Source organism: Nerophis lumbriciformis, linkage group LG04, assembly GCF_033978685.3.
Source record: "Nerophis lumbriciformis linkage group LG04, RoL_Nlum_v2.1, whole genome shotgun sequence".
NCBI lineage: Eukaryota > Metazoa > Chordata > Actinopteri > Syngnathiformes > Syngnathidae > Nerophis > Nerophis lumbriciformis.
This window is the reverse complement of record NC_084551.2, coordinates 46512399-46531578: the sequence shown is the minus strand read 5'-3', so window position 1 is coordinate 46531578 and position 19180 is coordinate 46512399. Positions and strand designations below refer to the sequence as shown.

General features: G+C 39.7%; 1 protein-coding gene across 1 annotated transcript in view; it reads right to left on the bottom strand.

Moving 5' to 3' along the window:
* thsd7ab (thrombospondin, type I, domain containing 7Ab) overlaps nt 1-19180 on the bottom strand; it is a 671822-nt gene that overhangs the window by 44107 nt on the left and 608535 nt on the right. The window contains exons 22-23 of the mRNA XM_061956418.2: nt 14256-14401; nt 3699-3873 (exon numbers count right to left, since the gene is read on the bottom strand). Coding sequence (XP_061812402.2) covers nt 3699-3873; nt 14256-14401 — 321 coding nt within the window. The remainder of the gene's footprint in view (nt 1-3698; nt 3874-14255; nt 14402-19180) is intronic.

Genomic DNA, 19180 nt, shown 5'->3' with positions numbered 1-19180 from the left:
CTTTAAGTTGATGATTACTTCTATGTGTAGAAATCTTTATTTATAATTGAATCACTTGTTTATTTTTCAACAAGTTTTTAGTTATTTTACTTTTTTTTTCCCAAATAGTTTAAGAAAGACCACTACAAATGAGCAATATTTTGCACTGTTATACAATTTAATAAATCAGAAACTGATGACATAGTGCTGTATTTTACTTCTTTATCTCTTTTTTTCAACCAAAAATGCTTTGCTCTGATTAGGGGGCACTTGAATTAAAAAAATGTTCACAGGGGGTACATCACTGAAAAAAGGTTGAGAACCACTGCTGTAAAGCATCACCAGTCCTACAGAAGTTTAGACTGTGGCATGAAAGTGGACTGGGAGATTTTCAGTGACTATCCCACAGCTAAAGGGATGGCCTGTGGCCGAACAAAAGCCAAGGCATTGTGCGAGAACGTCATCGCTCACTATTCGGTACAGGAACATACCGACTACATAAAAGAAAACAACCTACCCTTTTCCGTAGCAACCGACGCCTCAAATAAAGGAACAAACAAGTGTTTTCCCATTGTGGTAAGGTATTTTCACTTTGATGAAGGCATCCAACATGTCCTGTTGGATTTTTATAGTGACAGCAACGAAACGTCAGAAGCCATAACAAACCAGCTGCTGGCAAAACTTGAGATGTCTGGCTTAGAGGTGAAAAACATGTCTGCATATGCAGCAGACAATGCCAGTGTCAATTGTGGCAAACATAACAGTGTATCAGAAGCTGAAACTGAGCCAAAAAGATGTGCTCACTGCAAACTGTTTGGCCCATATTCTGCATAACGCAACCAGATATGCAGCAAGCAGCCTTGATGTTGATGTGGAAAAATTTTTGTGGCATTTTTTTTTAATTATATATGTTAACTACATTTAAGTCCACACATGTTATGCTTTGTGGCACTCTGCACTTGAAAAGATTCATCTCAGTGGTCACTTTTTGAACACCACAATGTATTGAATAAATACAAATACTGTTAACAAACACTTGACTTTAATATTTTTTCCTATTCAGCCACACAAACATCATCTTTAAACCACTCAAAATTGTACTATAAATAAGAGTATACCAGAGTCCTATGTACACCATAGCAATTTATTGATATGCCGCATAATGTCCTCCTTTTTGGTATCATGGAAATGGTCACCCTAGGCTCCAGACAGATTTGTTTTTGTATTTTTGGTCCAATATGGCTCCTTCAACATTTTGGGTTGCCGACCCCTGCACTAGTTGAAAGTGTATCGTGTGTTTTTTCTATGTTGATTTAATTAAAAAAAAAAAAAAAAAAAAAAAAAAAAAAAATTCTATGTATTGAATGAATCGTTTTGAATCGGGAAAAAAAATCGTTCTTGAATCAAGAATGGTGTTGAATTGAAAAAAAAAAAAGATTTTGAATTGAATCGTGACCCCAAGAATCGATATTGAATCGAATCGTGGGACACCCAAAGATTCACAGCCCTATAAGAAATACTTTAATTTCAGTGAATTCTAGCTATAAATATACTCCTCACCCCTAAACCCCGCCCCCCGGCCCTGACCCCGCCAACCCCCCACCCCCGATCTCCCGAATTCGGAGGTCTCAAGGTTGGCAAGTACGATACCTATAAAACTTGCTAAAAATACAAGCCTAATAACGTTAGCATACTAACAGGTAATATTCGTCAAGTAACAAAATATTTGACAATGAGGTGGATAACTGCAAAATTTGTACACAAAAAAAAAGCTATCATACTGATGCACTAAACAATAATACACATCTGAATTGCGATTATTTTCATTCTGATTCAAAATATATATATATTTTTAAGGATACATTCTAAAAAAGACGTTTGAGGCCTTTTCCATGCAACCAGAAGGAGCTTTTCAAACCTATAACCCATACTTGCCAACCCTCCCGGATTTTCCGGGAGACTCCCGAAATTCAGCGCCTCTCCCGAAAACCTCCCGGGACAAATTTTCTCCCGAAAATCTCCCGAAATTCAGGCGGAGCTGGAAGCCACGCCCCCTCCAGCTCCATGCGGACCTGAGTGACGTCAGGTGCGCAACACCACGTAAATCGTTGGCCAACCAAAAAGTAACCCCAGTACGCTATAGCCAACATTCACCAGGAGATGGCAACAGACAAACATAGATAACTCCATTACACTATTCCCCTTTTAGAAATGTATAGAAGTTACTCAAAATAAATAAACAACCCAACCAAAAAATGCAGCAGCTCAATTACAAAACTGTACTTAAGCCACATTCTTTTTTTTTTTTTAGTACTGAACTCTTAACCCTCATTTGTAAAAAATAACATGCTTATTATACAAACAGTATTTGTACACCTTTAACACAGATTTTTATACTGTCTTCAGAGATTCAGTTTTTTTGGTGGTACTCGAAACCTTTCCGGGTACCTGTGAAAGGGTGTTCAGCATGGTTAGAAAAATAGTGACAGAGAATAGAACAAGGATGGACAATTCAACCCTTAACTCAACAATGAGTAGATGAGTGTTATGTGTGTGTATATGTGTAAATAAATGAACACTGAAATTAAAGTATTTATTTTATATATATATATATATATATATATATATATATATATATATATATATATATATATATATATATAATAAAATAAATATATATACAGCTAGAATTCACTGAAAGTCAAGTATTTCTTATATATATATATATATACATATATATATATATACCGTATATATATATATATATATTATATATATATATAATAAAATACATATATATACAGCTAGAATTCACTGAAAGTCAAGTATTTCTTATATATATATATATATATATAAATATATATATATATATATTATATATATATATGAAATACTTGACTTGGTGAATTCTAGCTGTAAATATACTCCTCCCCTCTTAGCCCCGCCCCCAACCACGCCCCCGCCCCACCCCGACCACGCCCCCCCACCCCCCACCTCCCGAAATCGGAGGTCTCAAGGTTGGCAAGTATGCTATAACCGAATAGAATAGAATCGATTCTGAATCAAATCGTCACCCCAGGAATCGAAATCAAATTAAAACACTAATAATTGTGCCGCGGGCCATAAAAAAAAATAGCTACGGGCCGCACTTTGGACACCACTGACATATTGTCTCAGAATGTTATACTAGTGTTAAGAGTTCTATCTCGCTTTGCCATCTTTTCTGTACAGCCTCCAGGTTTGTGTTATCTCTCCCACACAGGCTGTATTGATTGCACTACTTTTTTTTCCCCCAGTGCTGTTATTACTTCTTGAGTGTAATCACTTTGCATCTGTGTCTGTTCAGGACAATTGAAACAAAGTGACCACCAGCAGGGCTAACAGCGCTCACAAAGGCTGTCCATAATTGTATTTTTCCGAAACAATATTTGCTCCCGTGTGGATCATCTTCTCAGATGGAAACAAATGACGCCACCGCTGGGGCGAGGCATCAAAGTAAAGTGAAATAAAAGTTCAATTAAATTCAATGTGAGAGTGCGAGGGACGGGTTGTGATTTGTACTCATAATGCGGCACAAAGGAGCGTTTAATCTCCCTTCAGCCGCAATCTGATAATAGATAGCGAAGGCAAAAAGGCAATCATCTCCGTGAGGTCATGTGATGGAAGTTGGGGAGAGGAAATTGGACGAGGAACAAATAGAGTAGGTGCGTGTTGCTGACCTGGACAGGGCAGCGTGCAGGCCTCCTTCAGGCTGATTCGTTTATCTCCATCCACCGACAAGTCCAGGCCGCCGCACAGCTCCTCGTCCACCTGGCTGCCTTCGCCCTCCTCGCCGCCGTCTGACACGAAGCAGGTCAGGTTCCTGTAGCGAGTGCCGTGACCGCACACCACGGTCTGGAGGACAAAGGACAAGGAGCGACGTCACCAGACAACCTAATGACTCATTGATTATGATAAAACAAGCCGGTCCAGGATGCTGCTTGAGTGCTGACTAGAACTGGGAGAATACTGCATACCATTGTTCTCCTGTACTTCACAATTATTTATTGTTTTTGTCAAGAAACGATGAACTGAACATTATAACATTATTAAAGGCCTACTGAAACCCACTACTACCGACCACGCAGTCTGATAGTTTATGTATCAATGATGAAATCTTAATATTGCAACACATGCCAATACGGCCGGGGTAGCTTACTAAAGTGCAATTTTAAATTTTGCGCCGAAATATCCTGCTGAAAACGTTTCGGTATGATGACGCCTCACGGATTGTAGAGGACATTTTGGGACAGCATGGTGGCCAGCTATTAAGTCGTCTGTTTTCATCGCAAAATTCCACAGTATTCTGGACATCTGTGTTGGTGAATCTTTTGCAATTTGTTCATTGAACAATGGAGACAGCAAAGAAGAAAGCTGTAGGTGGGAAGCGGTGTATTGCGGGGGCTGCAGCAACACAAACACAGCCGGTGTTTCATTGTTTACATTCCCGAAAGATGACAGTCAAGCTTTACCATTGGCCTGTGGAGAACTGGGACAACAGAGACTCTTACCAGGAGGACTTTGAGTTGGATGCGCAGACGCGGTACCGTGAGTACGCATGCAGCTGCGGCTTCCAAACATTTGATCGCTTGCCCGTACGTGCGTGCCGCTATGTGCATGTCACGTACGTAACTTTGGGGACTTTGGGGAAATATATGTGCTGTATGAACTTTGGGGAGGTGAACGGTACTTTGGGCTGTGGGATTGAGTATGTTGTGCAGGTGTTTGAGTTGTAATGGCGGGTTATATGGACGGGAGGGGGGAGGTGTTTGTTATGCGGGATTAATTTGTGGCATATTAAATATAAGCCTGGTTGTGTTGTGGCTAATAGAGTATATACAGTATATGTCTTGTGTTTATTTACTGTTTTAGTCATTCCCAGCTGAAAATCAGGTCCCACCCGCCTCTCACAGCATCTTCCCTATCTGAATCGCTCCCACTGCCCTCTAGTACTTCACTCTCACTTTCCTCATCCACGAATCTTTCATCCTCGCTCAAATTAATGGGGAAATCGTCGCTTTCTCGGTCCGAATCGCTCTCGCTACTGGTGGCCATGATTGTAAACAATGTGCAGATGTGAAGAGCTCTACAAACGGTGACGTCACGCGCATATCGTCTGCTACTTCCGGTAGAGGCAAGGCTTTTTTATCAGCGACCAAAAGTTGCGAACTTTATCGTCGATGTTCTCTACTAAATCCTTTCAGCAAAAATATGGCAATATCGCGAAATGATCAAGTATGACACATAGAATAGACCTGCTATCCCCGTTTAATATAAAAAAATCGCATTTCAGTAGGCCTTTAAACTTCACCTCCAATCCAGGGGTGTCCCTTTTTCCACTCTGATTGTTGTGGTTAAGGAGGGGAAATGACGGCAAAGACACCAGGGGGGGTGTAATGTATAGATATTTATTAGAGATGTTCGATAATATCGGCAGGCCGATAAATGCTTTAAGTTAATAGTTAATTTTACTCATTTTCATTCATTACTGGTTTCTAGGTAACTGTTTTTATATTGTTTTACTTTCTATTGTATTCAAGAAAATGTTTTTAATTTATTTATCTTATTTTATTTTATAATTTTTTTTAAAAAGGACTTTATCTTCACCATACCTGGTTGTCCAAATTAGGCATAATAATGTGTTAATTCCACGACTGTATATATCGGTATCGGTTGATATCGGTATCGGTAATTAAAGAGTTGGACAATATCGGAATATCGGATATCGGCAAAAAGCCATTATCGGACATCCCTAATATTTATTACATATATAGTCAATATATAGATATATATAATAATACTAAACAATACTAACAATAACTAAACTAAGGAAATAGAGTGTGACAAAACCGGGAGTGTGTATGTGTGAGGCTATGTGTGAGGTTAGCTGAAGTGTGTGATACCGAGTGTTGACGAGAGCAAAAGAACAAGGCAGTCCATGGGGCAGGCAAATGATCCAGGGGCAGGAGAAAAGTGAAAAGGTCCGTGTCCAGGCGAGGATCGAGGAAGGCAAAAGGCGGGAGATCTCCAAGGGGTAAAACTCGGGAAGGAATGTCCACCATTGAAAACTAAGTTCCCGCAAGGATCCTTGGGACCACTGGTCCTTTATCCAGCTCGCCCTCATCAGTCACCAGGTGTGCAGATTGCCGATTGTCTGCAGACTTGTCGCTGCGTGGGTGTGCTGCTCTCAGTGCGAGCGCACTGTCAGCGGAGGTCTCGGCAGCTGGAAAAACGGGTTCAAGTCCACGCCGTGACACTGATATGATATAGATATTGGAGCCTTGAGTATTGGCCAATACCGATATTAATTTGATATATCATCACGAATCAGAGTACAGTGGGTCTTGGTTTCGTTTTTGCCTCATCCCTTACTTTAAGAATCTAGTACCGAGCTGATACGTCAGAAAGAGAAAGAGATGATACAGTATCATCTGCTCACAGATCGGTAGGTTGTGAGTTCAAACCCCGGCCGAGTCATACCAAAGACTATAACAATGGGACTCATTACCTTCCTGCTTGGCACTCAACATCAAGGGTTGGAATTGGGGGTTAAATCACCAAAAAGGATTCCCGAGCGCGGCACCGCTGCTGCCCACTGCTCCCCTCACCTCCCAGGGAGTGAACAAGGGGATGGGTCAAATGCAGAGGACAAATTTCACCACACCTAGTCTGTGTGTGACAATCATTGGTACTTAAACTTTTACTTTAACTAACCTTATGCCAGATCTATGCTTTTGAAGGGTGTGTGGGTATCGTTTCATTGGCGACACCTCGTGGTCACAAGTTAAGCTCATGACACAGTAAATTGAATGATGCGGACACGTTTGTTACTGGATACTTTTTAATACTCTACTGCCTTGGAGTCTATGTATGTGTACGCAATATGTAACTATAATTATTTGATACATGTTTATATTTACAAATATTATGACATATCTAGCCTGTGTGCTATTGTGTGCTTAGCTGTTGTGTAGCTGCAAGCACCTTTTGTCAAATGACTTGATTAGAATAGAAGACGAGACCAAACTCGTGTGGCTATTGGAGGAAATTTAGATGTTAACTAGCTTTTCACAAGTAAACACGCTGCAGGATTTCTTGTATCGGACATTTTAACATACAAGAAGATATCATCCCATACTTGTTTTTGTTTTGTTGATATCATCCACATATCCAGTATCACTATCAGATCAGGGACACCCCTATTCTGAATCAGCAGATGGTGATCAAAATGAACTCTTGCTTCCACTATTCTGGGAAGACTTTCTACAACAGGGATTCTTAACCTTTTTGATCTCAGGGCCCAATTTTTCCACGACAGAGGAGCCCGGCACCCATTAAAATATTCATCTTACTTGATATACATACAATTATTTTGTGCTAAAATTAATGAAGTAAATTGATAATGAATATGTTTATTAACTAAACTGTCAAAATTAAAGTAAAAATCACCACGTATGTCATATTGTTTGCGCTTAAGAAACTTCTTTATGACTTTAGCTCCAGATTTATTCTGTTTGTTTGATATTGTCATTACTGCCAAGCCCTTTTCGTGTTGTCCTTGCCAGTTCCAGGTCTGAAACGGCTGTCAAAGTGTCCCAACTTCTCGGATTATATTCTCAGCCATCTACTTTTCAGGTGAGAGGCCAGATTTATGATCTAGAACAGGGGTGTGAAAAGTCAAGTATCTATGGCCCCCGGGTTGATATTTGATTAGTATTAGAACCGGCCCGCAGGCCACAGCCACCTGCTGCTGTTTTGCACGCACCAATATTCCATCGGTGTTGGCGCTACGAATTTTCAAAATGGCCATCAAGTCATAAAAATGGGGTCCAACAGTAAATTTTTAGGGTGCCACTTTTTTGTAACCGTTTTGAAAACAAATAATAAATGTATGCATTATCCTGTTATATCTCACATTCTATATTGTGTTTTGGAAAAAAAGTTGTCATAAACGTTAATTCATTTAAAAAAAAAAAATACAAACCCCGTTTCCATATGAGTTGGGAAATTGTGTTAAATGTAAATATAAACGGAATACAATGATTTGCAAATCATTTGCAACCCATATTCAGTTGAATATGCTACAAAGACAACATATTTGATGTTCAAACTGATAAACATTTTTTTTTTTTGCAAATAATCATTAACTTTAGAATTTGATGCCAGCAACACGTGACAAAAAAGTTGGGAAAGGTGGCAATAAATACTGATAATGTTGAGGAATGCTCATCAAACACTTATTTGGAACATCCCACAGGTGTGCAGGCTAATTGGGAACAGGTGGGTGCCATGATTGGGTATAAAAACAGCTTCCCAAAAAATGCTCAGTCTTTCGCAAGAAAGGATGGGGCGAGGTACACCCCTTTGTCCACAACTGCGTGAGCAAATAGTCAAACAGTTTAAAAACAACCTTTCTCAAAGTGCAATTGCAAGAAATTTAGGGATTTCAACATCTATGGTCCATAATATCATCAAAAGGTTCAGAGAATCTGGAGAAATCACTGCACGTAAGCGGCATGGCCGGAAACCAACATTGAATGACCGTGACCTTCGATCCGTCAGACGGCACTGTATCAAAAACCGACATCAATCTCTAAAAGATATCACCACATGTGCTCAGGAACACTTCAGAAAACCACTGTCACTAAATACAGTTGGTCGCTACATCTGTAAGTGCAAGTTAATGCTCTACTATGCAAAGCGAAAGCCATTTATCAACAACATCCAGAAACGCTACCGGCTTCTCTGGGCCCGAGCTCATCTAAGATGGACTCATGCAAAGTGGAAAAGTGTTCTGTGGTCTGACGAGTCCACCCATCCATCCATCCATCTTCTTCCGCTTATCCGAGGTCGGGTCGCGGGGGCAGCAGCCTAAGCAGGGAAGCCCAGACTTCCCTCTCCCCAGCCACTTCGTCCAGCTCCTCCCGGGGGATCCCGAGGCGTTCCCAGGCCAGCCGGGAGACATAGTCTTCCCAACGTGTCCTGGGTCTTCCCCGTGGCCTCCTACCGGTCGGACATGCCCTAAACACCTCCTTAGGGAGGCGCTCGGGTGGCATCCTGACCAGATGCCCGAACCACCTCATCTGGCTCCTCTCGATGCGGAGGAGCAGCGGCTTTACTTTGAGCTCTCCCCGGATGACAGAGCTTCTCACCCTATCTCTAAGGGAGAGCCCCGTCACCCGGCGGAGGAAACTCATTTCGGCCGCTTGTACCCGTGATCTTGTCCTTTCGGTCATAACCCAAAGCTCATGACCATAGGTGAGGATGGGAACGTAGATCGACCGGTAAATTGAGAGCTTTGCCTTCCGGCTCAGCTCCTTCTTCACCACAACGGATCGATACAGCGTCCGCATTACTGAAGACGCCGCACCGATCCGCCTGTCGATCTCACGATCCACTCTTCCCTCACTCGTGAACAAGACTCCGAGGTACTTGAACTCCTCCACTTGGGGCAAGATCTCCTCCCCAACCCGGAGATGGCACTCCACCCTTTTCCGGGCGAGAACCATGGACTCGGACTTGGAGGTGCTGACGAGTCCACATTTCAAATTGTTTTTGGAAATATTCGACATTGTGTCATCCGGACCAAAGGGGAAGCGAACAATCCAGACTGTTATCGACGCAAAGTTGAAAAGCCAGCATCTGTGATGGTATGGGGGTGCATTAGTGCCCAAGACATGGGTAACTTACACATCTGTGAAAGCACCATTAATGCTGAAAGGTACATACAGGTTTTGGAACAACATATGCTGCCATCTAAGTGCCGTCTTTTTCATGGACGCCCCTGCTTATTTTAGCAAGACAATGCCAAGCCACATTCAGCACGTGTTACAACAGCGTGGCTTCGTAAAAAAAGAGTGCGGGTACTTTCCTGGTCAGCCTGCAGTCCAGACCTGTCTCGCATTGAAAATGTGTGGCGCATTATGAAGCGCAAAATACAACAGCGGAGACCCCGGACTGTTGAACGACTGAAGCTCTACATAAAACAAGAATGGGAAAGAATTCCACTTTCAAAGTTTCAACAATTAGTTTCCTCAGTTCCCAAACGTTTACTGAGTGTTGTTAAAAGAAAAGGTGATGTAACACAGTGGTGAACATGCCCTTTCCCAACTACTTTGGCATGTGTTGCAGCCATGAAATTCTAAGTTAATTATTTGCAAAAAAAAAAAAAAAGTTTAGGAGTTTGAACATCAAATATCTTGTCTTTGTAGTGCATTCAATTGAATATGGGTTGAAAAGGATTAGCAAATCATTGTATTCCATTTATATTTACATCTAACACAATTTCCCAACTCATATGGAAACGGGGTTTGTACAAAAGAAAACACATTTTTATGCATATGTACATTTATTCAGTTATAAACATTCATTCACTTTCTTCTTTCCTTCAAGGAAGCCGATATTTTTTTTCTATATTTTTATTGTATGTTTTGTTTTAGTCATGTTTTGTTTAGTTATTGGACTCTTTAGTTTCTGGCTTTTCACTCCCTTGTCTTGTTTCCATGATTACCCATTAGTTTCACCTGTTCCACGTTTGGACTCATTGTGTACTCTTGTTTGTCACCATAGCAACCCATTAGTTTTCACCTGTCACGTCACGCACCTGTTTCACGTTTTGAGTCACGCACCTGTTTTCGTTAATCATGTCTGTAGTATTTAAGTTCATTGTTTTCAGTTTGTCTTTCTGGTGACATCTCACATTTATGCTCTGTCCATTCCTGACACTTGTTTTCATGTCCATCCTTCATGCTACTATTTTTGTCCAAGCCAAGTAAGTTTTTGTTTATTAATGCTATAGTCTTTTGGTTTCATAGTTTGTTCTCCGCCACTGTGCGCGCTTTTCATTTGTACTTTTTTTTTGATATATTAAATAAATCATGTACTCACATTCCCGTCTCGCCCGAGCCAACTTTCCGTTGCATTCCGGAAAAGCAAACACCCAGGACAAAGTCATGACAATAGTAGAGCTCTGCTGTAAACGGGACTTTTATTTATGTTTGTTTAATATTTAGAATGCATAGAAAAAAAATCCATCCGTCGTCATGTCTTGGATTGTGAACGATAGGCAAAAATTCCCCCCCAAAAAGTGCAGTTTCCCTTTAAGAAACACTGTTCTATAAGATTAAAAAATATGTCTGACAGAAATATTTGACCATTTGGGAGGCCAGAGTTCACATCTTCCACACCAAACTCCTCCAAGCACACCTTTATAGAGCTTGTTTAGTGCACTGTGAAACAGAGGGGGCTCTTCCTCAAAGTGTTCCCACAAAGTTGGAAGCATACGGCATGCCTTGATTTATTGATTGAGACTTGTGTCTCCGGTGTTTATTGCGTACACGCGACCTAAATGTTGCATAAGAAGTGTTTAATGTCTCCCTCGAGTCTCTCATTTCACAAAAGGTGAGATGATTAAAGTTAATAGCGAGGAACAACTCAACAAAATGGGCCATCGAGCCAACATGTCTCGCTCTGCTAACACCTCATAATTTGGTTTTATGAATGTAGAGCAGAGGATTTGCCATCATCGATGATAAATCAATGGATTGCAATGTTACTAGAGATGTCCGATAATGGCTTTTTTGCCGATATCTGATATTCCCCGATATTGGAATTAACACATTATTATGCCTAATTTTGTTGTGATGCCCCACTGTATGCATTAAACAATGTAACAAGGTTTTCCAAAATAAATCAACTCAAGTTATGGAAGTTATGGGCAGCACGGTGGTAGAGGGGTTAGTGCGTCTGCCCCCCAATACGAAGGTGCTGAGTAGTCGTGAGTTCAATCCCGGCCTCGGGATCTTTCTGTATGGAGTTTGCATGTTCTCCCCGTGACTGCGTGGGTTCCCTCCGGGCACTCCGGCTTCCTCCCACCTCCAAAGACATGCACCTGGGGATAGGTTGATTGGCAACACTAAATTGGCCCAAGTGTGTGAATGTGAGTGTGAATGTTGTCTGTCTATCTGTGTTGGCCCCGCGATGAGGTGGCGACTTGTCCAGGGTGTACCCCGCCTTCCGCCCGATTGTAGCTGAGCTAGATATGTCCGTGACCGCACACCACGGTCTGGAGGACAAAGGACAAGGAGCGACGTCACCAGACAACCTAATGACTCGTTGATTATGATAAAACAAGCCGGTCCAGAATGCTGCTTGAGTGCTGACTAGAACTGGGAGAATACTGGTATACCATTGTTCTCCTGTACTTCACAATTATTTATTGTTTTTGTCAAGAAACGATGAATTGAAAATTATAACATTATTAAACTTCACCTCCAATCTAGGGGTGTCCCGATACAACTTTTTCCACTCTGATTGTTGAGGTTACAGAGGGGAGATGACGGCAAAGACACCAGGGTGCGGTAATGTATAGATCGGCAGGCCGATATTATCGGCCGATAAATGCTTTAAAATGTAATTTTGGAAATTATCGGTATAGTTTTTTTAATTATCGGTATCGTTTTTTTAAACTTTTTATTTTTTTATTAAATCAACATAAAAAACACAAGATACACTTACAATTAGTGCACCAACCCAAAACATCTCCCTCCCCCATTCACACTCATTCACACAAAAGGGTTGTTTCTTTCTGTTATTAATATTCTGGTATAGCAATATATATCAATACAGTCTGCAAGGGATACAGTCCGTAAGCACACATGATTGTGCGTGCTGCTGGTCCACTAATAGTACTAACCTTTAACAGTTAATTTGACTAATTTTCATTAATTACTAGTTTCTATGTAACTGTTTTTATATTGTTTTACTTTCTTTTTTATTCAAGAAAATGTTTTTAATTTATTTATCTTATTTTATTTTATTTTTTTTTATTTTTTTAAACGACCTTATCTTCACCATACCTGGTTGTCCAAATTAGGCATAATAATGTGTTAATTCCACGACTGTATATATCGGTATCGGTTGATATCGGTATCGGTAATTAAAGAGTTGGACAATATCGGATATTGGCAAAAAGCCATTATCGGACATCCCTAGAATGAACGGTAGAAAATGGATGGATGGATGGAAGTTATGGAAAAAAATGCCAACATGGCACTGCCATATTGATTATTGAAGTCACAAAGTGCATTAATTTTTTTAACATGCCTCAAAACAGCAGCTTGGAATTTGGGACATGCTCTCCCTGAGAGAGCATGAGAAGGTTGAGGTGGGGTAGCGGGGGTGGGGGGTGGGGGGGGGGTGTATATTGTAGCGTCCCGGAAGAGTTAGTGCTGCAAGGGGTTCTGGGTATTTGTTCTGTTGTGTTTATGTTGTGTTACGGTGCGGATGTTCTCCCGAAATGTGTTTGTCTGTCATGACTTGATCCTGGGTGTTTGCTTTTCCGGGATGCAACGGAAAGTTGGCTCGGGCGAGACGGGAATGTAAGTACATGATTTATTTAATTTTATCAAAAAAAACGAACAAACAAACAAACGAAAAGCGCGCACAGTGGCGGAGAAATAACTTGGCTATGAAAACAAATACTTGCACAAAGGCAGAAACTATGAACAATTAAACAAAAACACTAACTGTGGTATTAATAAACAAAACTTACTTGGCATGGACAAAAGGAGCAGCATGAACGATGGACATGAAAAAAGTGTCAGGAATGTGCATAGCATAAATGTGGGATGTCGTCACAACGACAAACTGAAAACAATGAACTTAAATACTATAGACATAATTAGTGAAAGCAGGTGCGTGACTCAAAACGTGAAACAGGTGCGTGACGTGACAGGTGAAAACTAATGATTGCTATGGTGACAAAACAAAACAAAAGTGCACAAAAAGTCCAAAAAACAAAACCGAACATGACTAAAACAAAACATGATCACACAGACATGACATTGTCATTCTTGTTTGGTGCGGGTTCACAGTGTGGTGCATATTTGCAACAGTGTTAAAGTTGTTTACACGGCCACCCTCAGTGTGACCTGTATGGCACACACTGAGGGTGTGTGTGAAAAGCCGTAGATATTATGTGATTGGGCCGACACGCAAAGGAAGTGCCTTTAAGGATTATTGGCGCTCTGTACTTCTCCCTACGTCCGTGTACCGCTCCGTACAGCGGCGTTTTAGTCATAAATTTGACTTTTTGAAACCGATACGGATAATTTCCGATATAACATTTTAAAAGCATTTATCGGCCGATAATATCGGCAGTCCGATATTATCGGACATCTCTAAATGTTACCCGTCCATTCTTTACGCTTCATTCATGTTGTGGTGCTTGTACAAACCTCCACCCTGCACTCGGACCAGGAGCTGTACTGCCAGCGATAGCAGGGACGGACAGGACACGGCTTCCACTGCTCCATCTGGTACGGACATGGACGGCCGTCGCCCTGCGAGGCCTGAACCACTGACCTCTGACGCCACATCTTACCTGGGAGAAAAAAACATGACATCATCATTCGGCATGCACGTGCACAGATAAACCACAAGTTATGAGACAATGGGTGGATGGATGGAGATAAGTATTCTTTTTGCTGGATAACTTTTTTCCCCCATTCCTTTAAGAATAAAAATGGCTTTTTCTGTCATCTGTCATATTTGTCCCCCCAAAAATTATTTATTGAATCAAAAATACTGAAATTCCACGACATAGTGAAATTGCAAACAGCTAAAATTATACACAAAGCAAACTATAATCTGCTACCCAAGAATATACAATTCTTCTAAAAAAAAGAGGAGATATATAATCTTAGAGAAAAATGTAATTTAAAACATTTGTATGCACGTACAACACTTAAGACCAGGGGTCCCCAAACTACGGCCCGCGGGCCGGATCTGGCCCCCCAGCATCCAAAATCCGGCCCACAGGAAGTCCCAAGTTAAATTTTTATTTTTTTTAATTTAATTTTTTTTTTTTAATTAATTTTTTTAATCTTTTCTTTCTAATCCATTTTCTACCGCTTGTTACTATCGGTGTCTCCTAGCCGCTCAGGCAAATCATATTGTCTAAAAATGCATTTTCCCATCGATAACGTGACAATGTTGAATGTCAAAACCGATTGAAAAGACAATGTATACATATTAGGGATGTCCGATAATGGCTTTTTGCCGATAACTGATATTCCGATATTGTCCAACTCTTTAATTACCGATACCAATATCAACCGATACTAATATATACAGTTGTGGAATTAACACATTATTATGCCTAATTTGGACAACCAGGTATGGTGAAGATAAGGTCCTTTTTTAAAATATTAATAAAATAAAATAAGATAAATAAATTAAAAACATTTTCTTGAATAAAAAAGAAAGTAAAACAATATAAAAACAGTTACATTGAAACTAGTAATTAATGAAAATGAGTAAAATTAACTGTTAAAGGTTAGTACTATTAGTGGACCAGCAGCACGCACAATCATGTGTGCTTACGGACTGTATCCCTTGCAGACTGTATTGATATATATTGATATATAATGTAGGAACCAGAATATTATTAACAGAAAGAAACAACCCTTTTGTGTGAATGAGTGTAAATGGGGGAGGGAAGTTTTTTGGGTTGGTGCACTAATTGTAGGTGTATCTTGTGTTTTTGATGTTGGTTTAATAAAATTTTTTTTTAAAAATGATACCCAAAATAAAAAAAAAACGATATTATCGGACATCTCTAATATATATATATATATATATATATATATATATATATATATATATATATACAGCCCGGCCCCCGGCCAAATTTTTTTTAACCCAATGCGGCCCACGCGTCAAAAACTTTGGCGACCCCTGCTTAAGACCTTCAGTATATCTATATGTGGAATTAAATTATGGAATGGATTAAGCAAAGCAATCAAACAATGTACTAATATGATCCACTTCAAGAAACTCTTCAAACCTAAAGTGTTTACAAAGTACAAAGAAGAAGAACCATGATAAACATTCTGAATTTATTTAATCCATCCCTCTGTTCATTTTCAAAATAATCTTACTCATCTCACCATATGAAATATAACTTTCTTCACCAAGTAGTATTTATTTATTTCTATTGCGATTACTTATGGAGTATATTGTGAATAAATTGAGAACAGGAAGCGAACAAAAGTTTTAGCAGCTGTTATGTCAAAGAAAAGTGGGTAGGATTAAATAAGCTCTGCTTCTTCCTGCTACTTTTCGAACATGTTGAAAAGAAAAACTGGAAATTGTGATGTATCATGTTGTATGCATGCATGTTCCAAATAAACTCAAACTCAACTCAACTCAAATATGTATTTCTATCTATAAGTGTACAGCTCTGGTAATGGCGTAGTGGAAGAGTGGCCGTGCGCAACCCGAGGGTCCCTGGTTCAATCCCCACCTAGTACCAAACTCGTCATGTCCGTTGTGTCCTGAGCAAGACACTTCACCCTTGCTCCTAATGGCTGCTGGTTAGCGCCTTGCATGGCAGCTCCCTCCATCAGTGTGTGAATGTTTGTGTGAATGGGTAAATGTGGAAGTAGTGTCAAAGCGCTTTGAGTACCTTGAAGGTAGAAAAGCGCTATACAAGTACAACCCATTTATTTATTTACCTGCACAGATGTACTTCAAAATGAAACAATCAAAATAAATATGACTTTTTGTTTAATTACTAGGGCATGCATAAATAATATGGACTAGTTTGACCATTTAAAATCAACGATAATAAAAAGGAGATGCTTGGAAATAGCATAAAAATGCCCCAAAAACTTGGAAAAACGCGATTCATAGCGTTACTTTTTGGTGTAACCATCATGAGCGTTCTGTTCGGATATATTTCTTTTATATTTTGATAAATCATAATATTTATGTATTACTAAATTTAAATAGGTATTGATCAATCTTTAAGATGTGTGTATTTGATTTCAGTTTGCTTTTGACATCTTATTTAGAATTGTAGTTGAAACTTTTACAACCTTGTGTTGCGCTCATGATGGCGTAACCAAACTAGATTATTTTGAATATTTATTCCCTTTTTTACATTTAGTATATTTAAATATACTGTGTTTTATGCTTTTTTTCTTTTTGGAACATGTACTATACATATAATACAATAAAGTCCCATATAAAATTATGTTTCTAGCAATACTTTAATTTTGCATTTGAAAGTAACACTCCAATGTCCATTAGTGGAGCTGTACACATATGTGTGAGTTCTTGTGAAAGTCGTGGAGGGATCTGATATTTGTCAGAAACTTAGTTTATTTGTTCCCCATGGAGGTGAGGATTAGTGATTAGAAGTAGCTAAAACACTGCGGAGAGATGTTAGCTAGTAGAGCTGTGAATCTTTGGGCACCACAAAATTCGATTCGTATCGATTCTTGATTCAAAATGATTCTCTATTCAAAAATCAATACTTTTTTTTAATAAAATTGGTGCCAGTTCTATGATTAACTACAAACCCCGTTTCCATATGAGTTGGGAAATTGTGTTAGATGTAAATATAAACTAAATACAATGATTTGCAAATCATTTTCAACCCATATTCAGTTGAATATGCTACAAAGACAACATATTTGATGTTCAAACTGATAAGCATTTTTTTTGTGTGCAAATAATCATTAACTTTAGAATTTGATGCCAGCAACACGTGACAAAGAAGTTGGGAAAGGTGGCAATAAATAAATGCGTGAGCAAATTGTTGAACAGTTTACGAAAAACCTTTCTCAACCAGCTATTGCAAGGAATTTAGGGATTTCACCATCAACGGTCCGTAATATCATCAAAGGGTTCAGAGAATCTGGAGAAATCACTGCACGTAAGCAGCTGAGCCCGTGACCTTCGATCCCTCAGGCTGTACTGCATCAACAAGCGACAGTGTGTAAAGGACATCACCACATGGGCTCAGGAACACTTCAGAAACCCACTGTCAGTAACTACAGTTGGTCGCTACATCTGTAAGTGCAAGTTAAAACTCTCCTATGCAAGGCGAAAACCGTTTATCAACAACACCCAGAAACGCCGTCGGCTTCGCTGGGCCTGAGCTCATCTAAGATGGACTGATACAAAGTGTACAAGTGTTCTGTGGTCTGACGAGTCCACATTTCAAATTGTTTTTGGAAACTGTGGACGTCGTGTCCTCCGGACCAAAGAGGAAAAGAACCATCCGGATTGTTATAGGCGCAAAGTTGAAAAGCGAGCATCTGTGATGGTATGGGGGTGTATTAGTGCCCAAGGCATGGGTAACTTACATATCTGTGAAGGCGCCATTAATGCTAAAAGGTACATACAGGTTTTAGAGCAACATATGTTGCCATCCAAGCAACGTTACCATGGACGCCCCTGCTTATTTCAGCAAGACAATGCCAAGCCGCGTGTTACATCAACATGGCTTCATAGTAAAAGAGTCCGGGTACTAGACTGGCCTGCCTATAGTCCAGACCAGTCTCCCATTGAAAATGTGTGGCGCATTATGAAGCCTAAAATACCACAACGGAGACCCCCGGACTGTTGAACAACTAAAGCTGTACATCAAGCAAGAATGGGAAAGAATTCCACTTGAGAAGCTTAAAAAATGTGTCTCCTCAGTTCCCAATCATTTACTGAGTGTTGTTAAAAGGAAAGGCCATGTAACACAGTGGTGAACATGCCCTTTCCCAACTACTTTGGCACGTGTTGCAGCCATGAAATTCTAAGTTAATTATTATTTGCAAAAAAAAAAAAATATTTATGAGTTTGAACATCAAATATCTTGTCTTTGTAGTGCATTCAATTGAATATGGGTTGAAAATGATTTGCAAATCATTGTATTCCGTTCATATTTACATCTAACACAATTTCCCAACTCATATGGAAACGAGGTTTCTACATTCCTCTGATCAATTTCTAGATTACTTAAAGAAAACTTGTTTTGTTTAATACAATTTTACCCAAACATTTAATAAATTCAAATAGAAATAAGGCAACAAGAAAAGTATCCAACACTTCTCTGTTCTAAAGTAAATGTGTACAGCATCTACATCAGGGGTGTCAAACTCGTTTTCATTGAGGGCCACATCGCAGTTATGGTTGCCCTCAGAGGGCCGCTTTTAACAATTAGTAATATAGGAATATACTAGGGCTGCAACAACTAATCGAATCAATCGATTAAAATCGATTATAAAAATAGTTGGCGATTAATTTAGTCATCGATTCGTTGGATCTATGCTATGCGCATGTGCAGAGGCAATTTTATTTTTATTTTTATATAAACCTTTAT